We start from the raw sequence: 19,532 nt of genomic DNA, 5'->3' as shown, positions 1-19,532 counted from the left end.
CATCAGTGCCAGAGGTAGTTGTGACTGAAAGTCCAGCATCTTTCTTCTTCTTTTCAAAAGCAATCCTCTTCCTACGTTCAGCAATTTCATGGCCCGGCTTCCTGCAATAATTGCACGTTTTTTTTTTTTCTTCTTCTGACCACCCTGAGAGGATGAAGAAAAAGGCTGATTATTTGCTGTATTTTTAGGGGCAACTTTTTGAAATTTCCCCTTATTCCTGTCATTGCCTGCAAATGCCTGATTTGAGTGCATACTGGTATTCTGATTCACACGGCTCTGCTCCTCCTACAATAGAAGTGCAACCAACTAAGCAAAGGAATAGTAGTTGGCTTTGCCCATGGCAACCAACCTCAAGGTAGTAGCAAAATCTTGGTAAGAGTCAGGCAACCCATCCAATGTGCCTGATACAATCTGTGAGTCAAGGATGTCCTCATCAATATTAGCCAATTGCTCCTTTAAATCTTGGATAGCTGTAAGATATGTATCCATGTTATCACCCTCATTCATATGAGTATCCTTCAATTGCTTGTGGAGACAGGCAACACGGGCCTCATTGCGTACCTAATACAAAGAGGCAAGCTTATCCCAAGACTCCTTAGCAGTAGTGCATGATCTGCTATGAGGGAAAATACTCTTCTTGATAGACAGAGCAATCAATGCATGTGCCTTAGCATCGCGGCCATCCCACTGTATCATCTTCTGAGTAGGAGGAATAAAGGCATCACGGGAAGAACCAGTGGATGTAACATCACTAGAAGAAGGTGTAGCCTGCCTGACAGTAGGCTCATTGCCATTCACTATGTTCCACAAATTCTTGGCCACCAAAACATGCTTCATCATGAATGACCACATAGGGTAGTTAACCCCATCAAGCTTGTCATCAGCATTGAAGGCCCCAAAGAAATCATCTTTGCCACCAGCCATTATGCAAGTAGATGCACAAATCCAAGAATGACAAAGGCAAAGAACAAGAGCCTCAAGCTCTCAACTGCAAATATCGGTGATTGAATGCGTAAGCCTCAAGGCTTTTTCAAAGCACAAACTCAACTGAACAAGATCACTACCAAAGTGTACTGTTGTCCACTGTTAAATGGTACATCAAAAGCCAAGTCCAAAGGCACAAGGGCCTTGCCAACTGTGCAACAGAAAGAACAGAAGCTTACCAGGTGAGCCTGTGGAAGAAAGACAGCAAATGTCCACCAAAGAATGACCAATATCAGCCCAGAAGCTGAGAAAAGTCAATGACAAGCACGCAGCCTATATGTAGCAATCAATACTGACTGAAAATCAGCAAATAGTGACTGAATATCACACCAGATGCCACCAAAATCAATTCATCTAGCAAAAGGGAGGACTCTCGTGCAAGATCTGAGTGTCTCGGGCACAAATCCAAGTGGAAATGAACTAAATACAGCAAAATACAGTTGCCGCAGCATTAAATCTCAGATTTGAATGTGTAGTCCAGCTCCAGGAAGCAAACCAATGACTCAGGAAGAGAGAAAGTTGCTGTCCAAGAAGCCATAAAACAAGTTGCCCAAGGAAAGAACATCGAGGAGAAGTGTCGCCCAGCTCAAATTTGCCCTGAAGTGTAGTCGCCTAGCTCAATGCAGTAGGTAGATGCAATCTTTCGCGACAAAAATCCACGAGAGTGCTCCAGATGGCCAAAAAGATAGGCAACCTGCTGAAAAATAGTTCTAGAAGTAGACAACCAGCAAATGATAGATCCACGGGAAGCTTGCAAGTGGGGGAAGACCAGGAACCAAGGCAAAGCCTGCTCTGATACCATTGTTGGGTGGAGTGGACAACGGAAGCAAAGGAGATGGAGGCAAGAAGCAAAACATGCTGCTGTAGTAGAATAACTAAGTGTGTTGAAAAGTACAAAGACTACATTAACTGGTCCAAGTTTTGGAGCATGTTGAACTCCCTACTTGTCCCACAAAAATTGTAAAAATACTCCATCTGATCTCTAATGCAATAATAATTTGGAGGAGGTCAAGGCTTGCCCTCTTTCTGAGCATAGCCTTTGGCCACAAGACGGGCTTTGTACCTGCCAACTGAACCATCAGCTTTTCTTCTCACCTTGTACAAAAATTGTAAAAATACTCCATCTGATCTCTAATGCAATAATAATTTGGAGGAGGTCAAGGCTTGCCCTCTTTCTGAGCATAGCCTTTGGCCACAAGACAGGCTTTGTACCTGCCAACTGAACCATCAGCTTTTCTTCTCACCTTGTAGACCCACTTAGTCCCTACTGCATGTTTGCCTGTAGGCAAGTCACATAACTCCCATGTTTTGTTTGCATGAATGGAGTCCAATTCATCCTGCATGGCTGTCATACAATTCATTTGAGAAGGCATCTCTGTGACAAACAGGCTCCTCATCACATGCTGTAGCAATCAATGCATGAGCAACCGAGTTTGCCAAAACTCTTTTGGCTGCAGCTCTCGTACGGGCCTGCAAAGGAGCATCAAGTTTGTTGTCTTTTAAAGTGTCAAAGAGCCATTTAGGTGCTCTTTTGGGCTGTCTAATATCAGCCAATTCCTACTCTACTACCTCTTCCATAATATCCTTAGTAGCACGTGGCATCTTTCAAAGCCAACATCTCCAACAGAGGTAGTATTGTCATGCTTACAAATATCTTACCATTCAAAGAATCGAATCTGTGCATTTCATTGACTCCTCTCCCCTATCTATGCGCCATAAATACCTTCGTGAAAATTGTGTTTCTATAATGCATCATATAAATACATATTGCGGTCATCCAAGTGTCATGGAGAACTTGACCTACTCAAATTCCAAGTTTACATAAATCTATGTTATAAATTCACTTTATAAATTAAGTCAAAATGGAAAATATTATTTAAAAATTTCTAGGAAATAGCACTAAATTCATTTATACATATCCTAGCTCAATATAGCTACCTGCCCGAATCTAGTTATGTATATCTTGCTTCATTATAACAAATGTTTGCCTGGAAGACTTGACCATTTCCAAAAATTGTTTATGAATTGCAACTCTAGAGGTAGATAGGAATAGTTTGTTGCCCAAATCTTTGCCCTTAGACAAAAAGAGCCATACTCGACGATCGCATATGCATACACCCGCAGTAAAGCCGAAAAGAACTCGAGTCGGAGTCGACCTCGAGTCCACGATACACATGACATGGGAGCTTCCAAGGCTCGTGGACAATGCAGCAACGCCTCCATGCCTACCTCACACCTTTGCCTTCCCATCTCTTCCAAACTGAAATCGCAACCTAGATAGTTCTTTATGGCACATTCGAAGGCCTTGAAGTTGCCTCTCTGCCGTGGTATCTCTTCTGCTTCGACGTGCCTGCTCAATCGACAACAACAGCTCGCAAGCTATGCCCGTCACCTTTGGACTAATACCAGGAGTTGCCCTGGGCTCTCTCGCGTCATAGTCCCCGGGAGTAACTTGTTTGTTCTCGAAGCGCCACCTTCAATTTCACAATCGGTATTCTTAGTACCAAAAACGCATTTGCGACAAACTATCTGCATTGTGTAGGCCATACTGAATTAGTTTTAGCTCGGCTGTGAGCCCAATTATTCAGTTGATTGCGCACGCTCGCACTTCCTCTCACAACGATTTGTTGAAAAGGTTTCTGAGCTTGTTTTCCGTGTGTGTTCGAGTCAGGAATTAGAGATTGATTATGTACAGGAATTCGAGTTTTTATGTAGAGGAATTAGAGATTGATTACTCACTAGTTCCCGCCTTCCAGCATACAACCTGCTTGTGGATGCACGACGGCTGTATTTCCAGATTTTCCACTTTTTCTAAAGATAGGGAAGGCAGACCACTTGAGATATCGTCGGACGATACTTGTACTCGTGCAACCAATTCAAGGGTCCGTATCCATACCCTGAGTTCTTTCCTCGGTTCTTCCTTGCCTGAGTTTCAAGTCAGGTTTGCATCATATTCTGTCTTTTTCTCTGAAATTGCTGTTTATAAACCAAGCAAATGTCTCCTGCAAACATTTTGCGACATTGTGCGTCTTTATCTCGTTTATCAGTCTTACCCCCTCTCCCCCGCCCCTCCACCTTATTCAAGCAATCTAAGCATAATGGTCAGGCGTAGGGAAGGTTTTAGTTGCGACAATTTAATGATGTGTGAAATAGCCGGAAAAGGGACTTCGACACAACTTATTTTGTTTTGGACCTTAGCAACTTTTTTAGTGGAAAAGACATACAGCTAATAAAACATGTAAGTGAATGGATGTGTTGTATAACAAAGAGTCCAGAGTAGGAAAGAACAGATTCTCGTAAGCTATTGTGTTCTTAAAGTGAAGTCAATGCTTGACCATTTCATTCATATGTTTGCAATCCGGATTCAAGCCTTCGCAATCCGCGAGTTTAGAATTCACTAAGGTGTAATCCACTAAATCATTCCAGGCGTCACCAAGACATGCTTATTTCAATTTTAGATCATTCATCATATTATTCCAGCGGTTACCAAAACATGTGTAACTTCGTTAAGATCAGGAAATAAGATGGAGGCAAAGGACCAAAATACGCCAAGTGGTTGAACCAACCCTTTGAAAAGGTATTGCCGATGATCAGAGCATCACCGAGTTTATCAAACTTTTACAGAGCTGAGGAAAAGATTGTAATTTTTCTATCAAACGTTTACAGAGGTAGTTGTTTTACTTTTCAACAGCCCAGTGATATATGGAAAATTATACTATGCAATGTAGATTGAATGGCCTATTTATATGCTAAAGGCTGGACCTAGTTGTAGGATTTCATAGGGTTTAGGTACGTTTTTTGATGTTGGACCAGTCTTCCTGTTACAGGTCAGCTGGCCTGGTCTATGGTTAGCCTGACCCGGTCCTGAGGCCAGGGCTGGAATGGGAGTTTGCCCCTGTCCAGTTGGCCTTACCTGCTGAGTCGGCCTGCTTCAAGGGGATATCCAGCCCTCTATCACCTATATATACATGAGTATTTGCTTGTGAATAATTGGAAAGAATTTAACATCCCTGGAGAGAGATTCTGCTGCTTGGGTTTGCTATAGCACATAGAACCCTCCTCGATGTCCTGCATATGGTGGATCATGACATTCCCGCATGACCTTTTGCCTTAGCTGCTTAGTTACACATTGTTGGGGTAAAGGCACATTGCCACCCTTTTGTTAAAGTTATGACACCTATGACTGTCTTAAGACAGTCATAGGGTGAAAGCCTAATCCTAATAAAACCTATGAGTTTGTGGTGTGGCTCAACACTTTACACACCCACACTTCTTGCGTCTCCCTCTCTCTCTCTCTGTCTTCATCGTTCCACTCCCCCACTCTTTCCCTCACAATTGGTATCAGAGCCTTCTGCTGAGCCTCTACCTCTCCCTCTCCACTCCGGTCTACCCCTCCCTCTACCCTCTCCCCTCGGGCATCATACCCTCAGCGGCAGCAGCAGCAGCAGCAGCTAGGGCGCCGCCACGCGCAGCAGGCGCGCACGCAGCCACAGCTGCAGCAGCAGCTAGCTGCGCACCGCACAGCACCGGCGGCCGCAGCCTACCAGGCGCGCGCAGCGCGCAACACCGGCTGCGTGCAGCCCTTCGTACGGACAGGTACGGCCATCCGTACCGACTGTACGGACGCCGTATAGGCAGCCGTACCGTACGGATGCTGCCGTACGGACGCTGCCACAGGAGGTACAGGTCAGATTTTTTTTTGGGATTTGTGCCCTCGCAGGTATTCCCGGAATTTGTTCAGTTCTCAAAACTGTGTGTTTGAGGTACAGCAAGTACCCTCGTGTCCCTTGTGCTTGAGGTGACTAGTGCCACAGTGTGTGGTGGTTGCACAGTTATTTTGTTTCGGGAAGGTCAAATGCCTTGATTTTACAGAGGGCTTTTATGCTTTTGCTGAGTGCAAATCTCAGCTTTCGGGTGACAATTTCAAAGGGCTTTTGCCTGGAAGTGTATGCCTTGAGGCAGTGTGGAGCCAGGGTGCCCACATTGGTCTTGTTTCTGCAGTGTATTCAGTGACATTTCTTTGCAGGTCACATTTTGTGTACAACACTTAGAAAATCTCAGTTGAGCCACGCTTGGCCAGGGCGCATCGAGTTTGCTCGGTCCCTAATTGTCCATCGTTGACAGTGCTCAAAAGATTTTCTCTTCAGTGCTTGTACGTTGGGATCTGTGTTGTTACTGTGTACACAGGGCCGTTTATGCATTACATTGTCAGGTGAAAGTGCCAGGAGAGCGCTGTATTTTGTATGCTACCTCAGTGTTGAGGGTGTTTTTCACTTGGTACAGGTGTCAAATCAAGGGGCTTTTGCCCAGATTTTGCTTGTGAGCACTTGAGTTACTGTTTGAGAACTTCAGATGCCTTTTATCCCCTTGGCAGAAGGGTGATTGTTTGGGATTTGTCCCATACTTTGTTGCAGGTTTGTGACAGGCTGAGGTGTTTGGAGCCTTTTTCAGTGGACAAAACAGTGTATGACAAGTGGCTTATGCATATAAAATCAGTGCAATACCTCATCTGAGGTGGGAGAAGTGTCCAGGACAGCAGTGAGTGTTTTGTGCTTTGTCAGATGATGATGCACTGATAAAGCACTTGTGGAACAGCTGCAGCATTCTGAAGTTACTGTTTTATGCCTATTTGAGCACGGTACAGTGTGTCAGAAGGTACAATGACTGGAGGGAAAATTTTCTGTTTTGCTGCAGATTTTTTGACAGTAAAAACAGCACTATTGTGAGTGCTCTTGGCTCTTGATAGTGCAGGTTTTCTGAGAAATTAGAATTTTATTTAGTCATTTTTTGACTTACAGGGAGTCAGGTACTTTCCTTATCTGATATGGCATCAGGGGGAAGTGAATCTTCAATTCTGAACATAAAGAAATTGGAAGGGGAACACAATTATGCATTATGGGCAGAACAGTGTTTGAATGTACTTTTGCTAAAGAAGATTTCTAAGCCCATAAGGGTGAAGGGTGTCAAGCCATCTGGGATGTCCGATGATGAGTGGGAGGAGCTTGATTTGTCCGCTAGGGCTGCTATCATGCTTACTCTCAGTGATTCTCTTGTGTTCAATGTTTAGGCTGAAAAGACCTCTTATGGTCTATGGCAGAGGTTAGAAGAGTTGTATGCCCAAAAGAGTTCAGCCAGTAAGGTTTATTGGTTGAAGAAGCTTGTCGATCTTCGCATGAAGGAAGGTACAGCTATGACCTCACACTTGAGTGAGTTCAATGCCATCTTTACACAGCTTATTGCAGAGGGATTGAACCTTGATGAGGAGTTCAAGGCTACTTTCTTGTTGTGTACCCTCCCTGAGAGTTGGGACACTTTCAAGACCACCCTGTCTAATTCAAATGTCACTCTTATGTATGCTGATGTGGAGAGCTCTCTCCTTATGGAGGAGATGAGCAGGAAGAATAATATGGGCAGCAAGTCTTCCAATGCTTTGCAGGTACAGGAAAGAGGTAGGACTCAGCAGAAGGGGAGATCTGCTGGCAAGTCCAAATCCCGCAGTCAGTCCCGTGGCAAAAAGGATATTGAATGCCTTTACTGTGGCAAGAAGGGACATGTGAAGTCTAAGTGCTTCAAGTTTATACGGGATCAGAAAGCCAAGAAGGCTGAGACAAAGGATGCAGGCAGTGAAAGCAAAGGCAAGGGCAAGGCCAAGGCAGATGACTTGGATGCAGTGAATGTTGCAGCAGAGGACAGTGACAGTGACAGACATGATGTTTTATGCTCTTCTGCTGTAATTGCACATACATTGGTTATTGATGGCCATGACATGCACACGTGGCTCTTGATTCAGGTGCTTCTTTTCATGTTACTCCTCATAGGGAGTGGTTTACTTACTACACATGTACTCATGGAGTTGTTCACCTTGGGAACAACTATGCATGTCAGATTGCAGGGATTGGCAGTATACAGATAGTATTCCCTGATGGACGCATATTTATGCTTGATGGTGTTCGCCATGTGCCGCAAATCAAGAAAAATCTGATTAGCACTGGCTTGTTGGATGACAGTGGTTACCACACCACATTTTTGCAAATGGGTGATTACTGATGGCCAGGGTGTAGTGGCTGAGGGTTATAAGAGTGATACCTTGTACCCTCTTTATGTTTCCAGTGTAGGTAATCATGTTGTTGCCATAACCGAGCTGCCAAAAGGTTTCATTGTGGCATAGCCGGTTGGGACACATGTCCGTTAAAGGAATGCAAGAACTGTCACGTTTGGGTTATCTGCCGTCTCTTTCATTTTCAGATTTGCCTACTTGTGATCATTGCATATTTGGCAAGCATTCTATGACTCCTCATAAGAGGAGAACTCCCCAAAATAGAGCACCGCTTGATCTAGTGCACACTGATTTGTGTGAGATGCCACAGCTATCACTAGGGGGTGCAAAGTATTTCATTACTTTTATTGATGATGCCACACGCAAAGTGTGGGTCTAATTCTTGAAGCATAAGAGCGATGCCTTAGATGCTTTCAAGAAGTTTGTCGCTCAGGTTGAGAATCGGACAGGACGCAGGCTGAAATGCCTCAGATCCGATAATGGGGGTGAGTATGTGTCACATGCTTTTGTACAGTTTTGCGAAGCTAAGGGCATTAAACAAGAACTCACAGCCCCTCATAATGCATCTCAAAATGGTGTGAGTGAGCGGATGAATCGAACTATTCAGGAGAAGGTTCGATGTATGTTGTCTTATGTTGCATTGCCCCATGGCTTTTGGGCAGAAGCCGTGCAAACAGCAGTTCACCTAATTAACAGGTCGCCGAACAAGGCTTTGGAGTTGAAAGTGCCAGAGGAGGCGTGGTCTGGCAAGCCACCTTCATATAAGCACTTACGTGTGTTTGGCTGCGAGTGCTTTGCTCATATACGCAAAGAACTGCGCACCAAACTGGAGCCAAAGTCTTTCAGATGCATCTTCATGGGTTATGGTGACGAAGGTGAAATGGGGTACAGGTTATGGGATCCCGTTAAACGGAAGATTATACGCAGCAATGACGTCATCTTTAAAGAGGATAGTGTACACAAAGAACCCGTGCAACCTGTGGAATACAGGAGGGTTGTTTATGATGATGTCGGACAGCAAAGAATGCCCATTAATATGGAGCAGCAGGCTGCTGTAGATAACCCTGTTCAAGAGGGTATACAGGCTGAAAATCAGCCAGACAATTTTGCCAATGATGCACCACTGGATATGCCAGCAAATGGGGCTGTAGAACAGCCAAATATGGTGGTACAGCCACCCGTCATGCATGACGAACAGGCTAGATAGCAGCCTAATCCGGAACATTTTGTTAGGAGGAGCACCCGTGTACAACGGCCTCCTGACAGGTTTGTTCCAGGAGCCAATAATGTGGCTGATTTTATCATGCTGACAGATTGTGGTGAGCCTTCCAGCTTCAAGGAAGCTATGGGAAGAACATAGAAAAGGAAGTGGGAGAAAGCCATGCAATCAGAAATGGACTCCCTACTTCAAAATGATACATGGGACTCGGTGCAGCTACCTGCAGGCAGAAAGGTTTTGCCATGCAAGTGGGTTTACAAAGTCAAAGTGGATTCAAATGCTTTACCGAGGTATAAGGCCAGGTTGGTTGCCAAGGGATTTAAGCAGGAGAAGGGCATTGACTTTGATGAAATCTTTTCCCCTGTAGTCAAGATGACACTTTGAGAGCAGTGTTAGCTCTTGTTGCTCATGAGGACATGGATTTATGTCAGATGGATGTGAAGACTGCTTTTCTTCACGGAGATCTTTAGGATGAGATCTACATGAGTCAGCCAGAGGGATATGCTGTTAAAGGGAAAGAGCAGCTTGTGTGTAAGCTCAAGAGAAGCTTGTATGGACTCAAGCAGGCGCCAAGAGAATGGTACAAAAAGTTTGATGCCTTCATGCAGTCCCAAGGGTATCATAGGTGTGAGACCGATCACTGCTTGTACACCAAACGGGCAAAGGATGGCAGTTTGATGCTACTCATTCTATATGTGGATGACATGCTGATTGCCAGCAAATCTCAGCAGGAGATTAGTGCTTTGAAGAAACAACTGCATAAGTCTTTTGACATGAAAGACTTAGGTGATGCAAACCATATTCTTGGTATGCGGATTATTCGTGACAGGTCCAAGGGACTTTTGTTTCTGTCATAGAAGGAGTACATTGACAAAGTACTGCAGAGGTTTAAAATGGAGGGGGGGAAGTCTATTAGTACCCCGTTGCCTCCACATTTAAAACTCAGCAGTAAGGACAGCCCCAGATTAGATGATGATAAGGTTGAAATGGCCAAGGTTCCGTATGCATCTGCAGTTGGTTCTTTAATGTATGCCATGGTTGCCACTCGTCCGGATATTGCTTTTGCGGTGGGAGTCATCAGCAGGTATATGGCAAATCTAGGCAAGCGGCACTGGGAAGCAGTGAAAGGCGTTTTGAGGTATCTCAAGGGTACCAAAGACTTGTGCATATGCTATGGCAGGCAAGTTGGTGCATGGTTTTACAGATTCAGACTATGCAGGGAATGCAGATAACCGGAAGTCTACTACCGGTTATATTTTCACATTTGCAGGAGGTGCTATATCATGGGTGTCTCGGTTGCAGAAATGCATTGCACTGTCAACCACTGAAGCTGAATATGTTGCAGCCACTGAGGCTTGCAAGGAAGCAATATGGCTTACTCGGCTGGTGGGAGATTTGGGCATTACAGGAGATATGCCAGTTTTGCATTGTGATAGTCAGAGTGACTGAGGCTTGCAAGGAAGCAATATGGCTTACTCGGCTGGTGGGAGATTTGGGCATTACAGGAGATATGCCAGTTTTGCATTGTGATAGTTAGAGTGCTATCATGTTGGCAAAGAATCCGGTCTTTCATTAGAAGACCAAGCACATAGATGTGAAATACCATTTCATCAGGGAGGTACTGGAAGACAAGCGACTTGAGCTTGTGAAGGTGCATACTGATGATAATCCTGCAGATTTGCTCACTAAGAGCTTGCCTACAGAGCGGTTTGCACATTGCCGCCACATCATGGGATTAGGATGAGACCATTCTTATTTTATGGTCTTGTATACAGTAACTGTATATTGCTGTAATTTTTATTCTTTTCTCCCCTTTAGGCACATTGGCCTTTAGGTGGGACCATGGGCATTGGAAGTTGAAACACGGCCTACACTATAAGTGCTAACTACCACTAGATTTAGGGTCCATTTTAGCAGTAATAGCAGTAAAATCAGAAATTCTAGCAAAGGTAGGGTTAGCTAAACCTACAGGAAGAGGGCATGAGATCCAACAGCTCTCATGTGGCTGGCAAGCTAAAAGCTTGAAGGTGTCCTTCTTGGCATTAGCAGCTGGTAGGCTGAAGGTTAGGAACAATGAAAGGAATGAGTGTACTTTGCATTAGTGTAGAATGAGTGAGCCCCTTTATATATTTTAAGGAAAGGCGAGCACACATATGTTTATGGGATTAGTACATCAGGCTGCCACATGGCAAGCCTACAATTACACTTAGAACCTTTATTAAAAGTACAAGAGAAAACTAGAGTATTTACAATGAATGGGACCCCCATTTTACAGCTAACTTGGCCCATTTAAGTGGCTGACTGCTAACCATAGAGTTGACTACTGTTACAATCCCCTCCTGCTTACAAAAATTTTGTCCCCCAATGATACAGCAGACTGAAAAGAATAGACAATAGGTACTCTGGTCTGCCATGAGTAGGGAACCCTTCAGCTCAGCTCAATAAATCTGGAATACTTCTATCGAATCCTTGTAAATAGTAGAGACTGCATGGCACTGACATGACCATAGCCTTGATAGAGCATCAGCTACCACATTCTGTTTGCCCTTTTTATACTCAATGTCAAAGTCATACCCTTGACCAAGCTCCAACGATCTTCTTTGCCTAGGAGTAAGAGTACTTTGAGATAAAAAATACCTCAATGACCTATGGTCCGCCTTTACCTTAAAATGGCTGCCATTAAAATTATGATGCCATTTCTTGATACGTGAATGATAGCAAGCATTTTCTTATCATGGGTGGGGAAGATAGACTCCTTTTCACTCAGTTTTGTGCTCTCATACGCAATTACTCCATGGCCTTGCTTGACAACAGCTCCAATACCCTTTCCACTTGCATCTGCCTCTACTAGGAATGGCTTTGAAAAATGAGGGCATGTTAAGATTGGGGCTGACATAAGTGTTTGCTTGAGGTCATTAATGGCTGATTGAGCAGCAGGGTCCCACGCAAAAGCTCCCTTTTTGAGGAAATCAGTAAGTGCAGCTGCTCTTTTAGCATAATGGTGATGAATCTTCTATAAAATGATGCCAAGCCTAGAAAGCCTCTTAGCTGGGCGAATGTGGAAGGGATTGGCCACTGTTTGAGCACTTCAACCTGAGGGGGAGTGTTAAGAATCAAGCTCATGTCTCTAAGTATTATAAAATGTCATTGCAAAAATGATGTGTTTTCTAGAGAGGCATTCAATTGGCAGAGGGAGATCTTATGGATTATCTACCCAGGATAAGCCAAGAAGGGGAGCCTGAGAGCTCATGTAATTGAAATTCACGTTTGAATTTTGTATGAGCAGCTTCCACACTGAACTCATGTATTCCTTCTTCTCTCAAGTAATAAAATCCTTCGGGGGGGTCCAGCCCGACTGTTGTCCTGGGCCCTAGTGTCTCTGTTGAGAGAGGGAGAGAGGGAGAGAAATGATAATGTCTCTGCTGTCTTTTACGAGTAAGGTTTCACTCCTACTCAGAATCAAGGACCCGATTGGGCCCAAATGTTGGCGCCCCTTGCGGTATTTATTTAACATTCATTTGAAGCCAAGCGGCTGATTACAAAGGTCTCTGGAAAGCTGCACCATAGGCAAACCAATGCCCGCAAACTCCCCGTCCAACTCACCTTGTAATTCCTTGCTCAACTCCAAACAGTGAATGGCATCCAGTTACTAGACAACCTCCTGTCCTCAGCCAACCAAAGCATGCAACGGAGACCCCAAAAGCATCCATTGTCTGTGCCACACCTGCAATTGGACAACCAAGTGCCCAACAAGCCAAACATGGCTGAACAATTGCAAAACAAAGCCTTCAACAGCCAAACTCTGGTGCAATCAATCGACAAAACACTCCCAAACAGGTTGCCTCAATCTATAGCCTCTTTGGCCACTGCCCAATAGCATAAATCAACCTTTCTTCGCGAGGAAAGAAACGAAAACGCAATAACTAGCCAGCAACAATGAATCAGGAAACGACAAAAGCAGGCAAAGACAAGCCTCCTTCTACCCAGTATCCATAGAAGAAAGGTCACCGGGGCCGGAAAACCCTAGATCCTGCAGAGAAAGCTGATCCTGCCTTGACACAGCCCCAAGAGCAGCTTAGAAGTGAACACTTACGCCTGGAAAGTTACCAAAATCAGCAGCAACACCCGAAAGAGCGTGGACAGCTTGGAAGCAAAATCGCAATCTTCTGTAGCAACCTGGACATCCTGGAAACACCTGGCACAGCGCTGGAGCTGGACGTAGTCACCTGGCACAGCCTGGAAGACCTGTGGCTGAAATCGTAATCTGGAAGAGACATCCTGGCTGAAATCGCAATCTACAACAGGCTCCTGGATCAGGTGCGATTTCCTCTGGTAGGCCCTGGATGCACTGGAACTAGCCCTAGCCGATGGCGATTTTCCTTGGCAGGCTCCGGAAGCACCTGGCAGATGAGGATTTTGCTCTAGCAGCACCTGGCAGGCTCTGGCAGCTCACTGAAGGGAGAAGGTAAGTGGGAGAAGTACAAGAGGGAGAGAGTGAGAGAGAGAGAAGACTTCAAACATGCGGGTGTGAAGTGATGAGCCACACCACAAACTCATAGGTTTTATTAGGATTAGGTTTTTCCCCCCTATGATCGTCTTAAGACAGTCATAGGTGTCATATCTTTAATAAAGGGGTGGCAATGTGCCTTTACCCCAACAACCTCCCACCTAAAGGCCAATGTGCCTAAAGGGGAGAAATTACAGCAATATACAGTTACTGTATACAAGACCATAAAATAAGAATGGTCTCATCCTAATCCGATGATGTGGCGGCAATGTGCAAACCGCTCTGTAGGCAAGCTCTTAGTGAGCAAATCTGCAGGATTATCATCAGTATGCACTTTCACAAGCTCAAGTCGCTTGTCTTCCAGTACCTCCCTGATGAAATGATATTTCACTTCTATGTGCTTGGTCTTCTGATGAAAGACCGGATTCTTTGCCAACATGATAGCACTCCGACTATCACAATGCAAAACTGGCATATCTCCTGTAATGCCCAAATCTCCCACCAGCTGAGTAAGCCATATTGCTTCCTTGCAAGCCTCAGTGGCTGCAACATATTCAGCTTCAGTAGTTGACAATGCAACGCATTTCTGCAACCGAGACACCCATGATATAGCACCTCCTGCAAATGTGAAAATATAACCGGTAGTAGACTTCCGGTTATCTGCATTCCCTGCATAGTCTGAATCTGTAAAACCATGCACCAATGCATCCTGCCTACCATAGCATATGCACAAGTCTTTGGTACCCTTGCGATACCTCAAGACACCTTTCAGTGCTTCCCAGTGCCGCTTGCCTGGATTTGCCATATACCTGCTGATGACTCCCACCGCAAAAGCAATATCCGGACGAGTGGCAACCATGGCATACATCAAAGAACCAACTGCAGATGCATACGGAACTTTGGCCATTTCAGCCTTATCATCATCTGATCTGGGGCTGTCCTTACTGCTGAGTTTTAAATGTGGAGGCATCGGGGTACTAATAGACTTCCCCCCCTCCATTTTAAATCTCTGCAGTACTTTGTCAATGTACTGCTTCTGTGACAGAAACAAAAGTCCCTTGGACCTGTCACGAGTAATCCGCATGCCAAGAATATGATTTGCATCACCCAAGTCTTTCATGTCAAAAGACTTATGCAGTTGTTTCTTCAAAGTACTAATCTCCTGCTGAGATTTACTGGCAATCAGCATGTCATCCACATATAGAATGAGTAGCATCAAACTGCCATCCTTGGCCCGTTTGGTGTACAAGCAATGATCGGTCTCACACCTATGATACCCTTGGGACTGCATGAAGGCATCAAACTTTTTGTACCATTCTCTTGGTGCCTGCTTGAGTCCATACAAGCTCCTTTTGAGCTTACACACAAGCTGCTCTTTCCCTTTAACAGCATATCCCTCTGGCTGACTCATGTAGATCTCATCATGGAGATCTCCGTGAAGAAAAGCAGTCTTCACATCCATCTGACATAAATCCATGTCCTCATGAGCAACAAGAGCTAACACTGCTCTCAAAGTAGTCATCTTGACTACAGGGGAAAAGATCTCATCAAAGTCAATACCTTTCTCCTGCTTAAATCCCTTGGCAACCAACCTGGCCTTATACCTCGGTAAAGCATTTGAATCCACTTTGACTTTGTAAACCCACTTGCATGGCAAAACCTTTCTGCCTGCAGGTAGCTGCACCGAGTCCCATGTATCATTTTGAAGTAGGGAGTCCATTTCAGATTGCATGGCTTTCTCCCACTTCCTTTTCTCTGTTCTTCCCATAGCTTCCTTGAAGCTGGAAGGCTCACCACAATCTGTCAGCATAATAAAATCAGCCACATTATTGGCTCCTGGAACAAACCTGGCAGGAGGCCGTTGTATACGGGTGCTCCTCCTAACAAAATGTTCCGGATTAGGCTGCTGTCCAGCCTGTTCGTCATGCATGACGGGTGGCTGTACCACCATATCAGGCTGTTCTACAGCCCCATTTGCTGGCATATTCAGTGGTGCATCATTGGCAAAATTATCTGGCTGATTTTCAGCCTGTATACCCTCTTGAACAGGGTTATCTGAGCAGCCTGCTGCTGCATATAAATGGGCATTCTATGCTGTCCAACATCATCATAAATAACCCTCCTGTATTCCACAGGTTGCACGGGTTCCTTGTGTACACTATCCTCTTTAAAGATGACATCATTGCTGCGTATAATCTTCCGTTTAACGGGATCCCATAACCTGTACCCCATTTCACCTTCGTCACCATAACCCATGAAGATGCATCTGAAAGACTTTGGCTCCAGTTTGGTGCGCAGTTCTTTGCGTACATGAGCAAAGCACTCGCAGCCAAATACAATGAGGGTGGCTTGCCAGACCACACCTCCTCTGGCACTTTCAACTCCAAAGCCTTGTTTGGCGACCTGTTAATAATGTGAACTGCTGTTTGCACGGCTTTTGCCCAAAAGCCATGGGGCAATGCAGCATAAGACAACATACACCGAACCTTCTCCTGAATAGTTCGATTCATTCGCTCACTTACACCATTTTGAGATGCATTATGAGGGGCTGTGAGTTCCTGTTTGATGCCCTTAGCTTCGCAAAACTGCACAAAAGCATGTGACACATACTCACCCCCATTATCGGATCGGAGGCATTTCAGCCTGCGACCTGTCCGATTCTCAACCTGAGCGACAAACTTCTTGAAAGCATCTAAGGCATCGCTTTTATGCTTCAAGAAATAGACCCACACTCTGCGTGTGGCATCATCAATAAAAGTAATGAAATACTTTGCACCCCCTAGTGATAACTGTGGCATCTCACACAAATCAGTGTGCACTAGATCAAGCGGTGCTCTATTCTGGGGAGTTCTCCTCTTATGAGGAGTCACAGAATGCTTGCCAAATATGCAATGATCACAAGTAGGCAAATCTGAAAAAGAAAGAGACGGCAGATAACCCAAACTTGACAGTTCTTGCATTCCTTTAACAGACATGTGTCCCAACCGGCTATGCCACAATGAAACCTTTGGCAGCTCGGTTATGGCAACAACATGATTACCCACACTGGAAACATAAAGAGGGTACAAGGTATCACTCTTATAACCCTCAGCCACTACAACCTGGCCATCAGTAATCACCCATTTGGAATCCCCAAATGTGGTGTGGTAACCACTGTCATCCAACAAGCCAGTGCTAATCAGATTTTTCTTGATTTGCGGCACATGGCGAACATCATCAAGCATAAATGACCGTCCATCAGGGAATACTATCTGTATACTGCCAATCCCTGCAATCTGACATGCATAGTTGTTCCCAAGGTGAACAACTCCATGAGTACCTGTGTAAGAAGTAAACCACTCCTTATGAGGAGTAACATGAAAAGAAGCACCTGAATCCAAGAGCCAGGTGTGCATGTCATGGCCATCAATAACCAATGTGTGTGCAATTACAGCAGAAGAACATAATACCTCATGTCTGTCACTGTCACTGTCCTCTGCTGCAACATTCACTGCATCCAAGTCATCTACCTTGGCCTTGCCTTTGCCTTTGCCTTTGCTTCCACTGCCTGCATCCTTTGCTTCAGCCTTCTTGGCTTTCTGATCCCGTATAAACTTGAAGCACTTAGACTTCACATGTCCCTTCTTGCCACAATAAAAGCATTCAATATCCTTTTTACCACGGGATTGACTGCGGGATTTTGGACTTACTAGCAGATCTCCCCTTCTGCTGAGTCCTGCCTCTTTCCTGTACCTGCAAAGCATTTGAAGACTTGCTGCCCGCATTATTTTTCCTGCTCATCTCCTCCATGAGGAGAGAGCTCTCTACATCAGCATATATAAGAGTGACATTCGAATTAGACAAGGTGGTCTTGAAAGTGTCCCAACTCTCAGGAAGCGTGGCTCAACTGAGATTTTCCAAGGTGTCGTACACAAAATGTGACCTGCAAGAAATGTCACTGAATACACTGCGGAAACAAGACTAATGTGGGCTCCCTGGCTCCACACTGCCTCAAGGCATACACTGCATAAGCTTCCAGGCAAAAGCCCTTTGATAATGTCACCCAAAAGCTGAGATTTCACTCAGCAAAAGCATAAAAGTCCTCTGCAAGATCAAGGCATTACCTTCCCAAAACAAGATAACTGTGCAATCAACCACACACTGTGGTACTGGTCACCTCAAGCACGAGGGAGATGAAGGTACTTGCTGTACTTTCAAAAAAACACAGTTTTGAGAACTGAAAATGATCCTGAATGAAGAGCAGAGTGCTCTTTCTCCTTCTCTTTTTCTCCCAAAAAAAACTGATGTACCTGCTGTACTTATGTACCAGTGTACTTGTGCAGAGTACCTGTGTACCTGTTGTACCTCTGCAGGGTACATAATTTTTTTTTTTCGAAAAATGTACTTTTCTTGACGCAGGAGGTAGAGGTAGAGGGAGCTGGTAGGTAGGGGTAGGGAGGAAGTGAGGCTCTGATACCAGCTGAAGGGAGAAGGTAAGTGGGAGAAGTACAAGAGGGAGAGAGTGAGAGAGAGAGAAGACTTCAAACATGCGGGTGTGAAGTGATGAGCCACACCACAAACTCATAGGTTTTATTAGGATTAGGTTTTTCCCCCCTATGACTGTCTTAAGCCAGAGGAGCCAGATCATCAGTTGTGAGTGTTGGGGTAAAGGCACATTGCCACCCCTTTATTAAAGATATCCCCCCTATGACTGTCTTAAGACAGTCATAGGTGTCATATCTTTAATAAAGGGGTGGCAATGTGCCTTTACCCCAACACTCACAACTGATGATCTGGCTCCTCTGGAACTGATTTTGGACTTCTACCCCCAAAAACAGGGCTCTGTGCTCTTTTTGGAGTCTTCTGCTAAAATTAGCATTTTTTAATTACACCACTCTTTTGGCCCCATGTTGCACACTTTGGCCCTAGGAATTAATTACCTAGTAACTGGGCGCACATTCACTATTTCCAAGGGCCCACTAGATAATTTCAATTCCCCAAGTCCCGTCCCATGGCTAGACCCTCGTGCCCCAGAGGCTCAAGGCAGTCACGCACAAATTATGGGAGTCGCAAATCAAAAGTCCCATAATTTCACGTCCTCGTAAAAATGCCGCCACAGCTCCAAGCACGCTGGAACCTCTTCTGCTGAGACCCTCCTATCGAGTCTCCGTCGCTTGGTGAGCTTGATTCCTCAAACAACATACAGAGGACTGCCACCACAAGGACACCATACCACAATTCCCATCCTCTCCATGGGCTTAGATAGTACTATTTGTATTTGTCTTGGGTGTGGATGCCGCTTCGTGCTCCACCCATTCAGCTCACTTTATCTGGTTTTTTAAGTCTCATAGACCCTTCGGTCTTTTGAAGACTTTAATAGACATTCTTTCTTTCTTCCTTTTTGTTATTCTTCTTTTCTTTTCTACTTCTTCTTACTTTTTGTTGTGTAGATGTTCATGGGTTGGATTTTATAAGCAATGGTGTTTACTTAATCTTTTGAACCCACATGGCAGCTTATGCTTGGATACCGATGAAAATATAGCTTAGTAGGTTATTTTCTATTTACTTCTAGCATCATTTCATACCTCTTCTAAACTCCCTTCTTCTCTTTCTCTTTTTCTTTCTCTTCCCCTCCACTCACTCTCATTCATTTTTTTGGAAATAAATTTCTAAGATTGTATATATTCGAGTCTTGTAAGGTATGTGTCATTGATTTCGGAGTCACCTTTTGTCATAAAAGTGCCACCTTCCTTTCCTTTGCTGTCCGACCAAGCCCTTTAGAAGCC

General features: G+C 44.7%; 1 protein-coding gene across 2 annotated transcripts in view; it reads left to right on the top strand.

The window, feature by feature from the left end:
- Positions 1-3,156: 3,156 nt before the first annotated feature.
- Positions 3,157-19,532, top strand: part of LOC147906246 (uncharacterized) — a 45,477-nt gene continuing 29,101 nt past the window's right edge. For both annotated transcript variants that reach the window (XM_087383747.1, XM_087383740.1), the window contains exons 1-2: positions 3,157-3,475; positions 3,741-3,866. In XM_087383747.1, coding sequence (XP_087239873.1) covers positions 3,272-3,475; positions 3,741-3,866 — 330 coding nt within the window. In that variant the 5' untranslated portion in view covers positions 3,157-3,271. The remainder of the gene's footprint in view (positions 3,476-3,740; positions 3,867-19,532) is intronic.

The sequence above is a fragment of the Dipteris shenzhenensis genome, chromosome 1 (genome assembly GCF_047967505.1).
Source record: "Dipteris shenzhenensis isolate YYH24624 ecotype China chromosome 1, Dip_SZ_1.0, whole genome shotgun sequence".
NCBI classification, from domain to species: domain Eukaryota; kingdom Viridiplantae; phylum Streptophyta; class Polypodiopsida; order Gleicheniales; family Dipteridaceae; genus Dipteris; species Dipteris shenzhenensis.
The sequence above is the reverse complement of the archived record's forward strand: the minus strand, read 5'-3'. Positions and strand labels throughout refer to the sequence as shown.